Source organism: Buceros rhinoceros, unplaced genomic scaffold (genome assembly GCF_000710305.1).
Source record: "Buceros rhinoceros silvestris isolate BGI_N320 unplaced genomic scaffold, ASM71030v1 scaffold13789, whole genome shotgun sequence".
Lineage (NCBI taxonomy): Eukaryota > Metazoa > Chordata > Aves > Bucerotiformes > Bucerotidae > Buceros > Buceros rhinoceros.
Genome location: NW_010429825.1, coordinates 3,998 through 4,208, shown reverse-complemented (window position 1 = coordinate 4,208; position 211 = coordinate 3,998). Strand labels below are relative to the sequence as shown.

The 211-nt window shown below is 57.8% G+C and overlaps 1 protein-coding gene across 1 annotated transcript in view; it reads left to right on the top strand.

The window, feature by feature from the left end:
* Positions 1–211, top strand: part of LOC104499321 (SRSF protein kinase 2-like) — a gene marked incomplete at its 3' end in the record, with an annotated part of 12,840 nt that overhangs the window by 8,638 nt on the left and 3,991 nt on the right. Inside the window, exon 7 of the mRNA XM_010142811.1 lies at positions 9–171. Within this exon, the coding sequence (XP_010141113.1) occupies positions 9–171 (163 nt within the window). The remainder of the gene's footprint in view (positions 1–8; positions 172–211) is intronic.

Genomic DNA, 211 nt, shown 5'->3' with positions numbered 1-211 from the left:
GCGCCCAGGCGCGGGCAGGGCTGCACTTCCTGCACAAGCGCTGCCGCATCATACACGCGGACATCAAACCGGAGAACGTCTTGCTGTATGGTCGTGACAAAGCCCTCCAGAAGCTTCTGCCAGAGACGCTCGACTGCAGCCAGAGAACAGATCTGAGGCTAAAGGGACCAGGTGAGCACTCCAGGGTTTTCTAACAACAGAAGGGACCTAT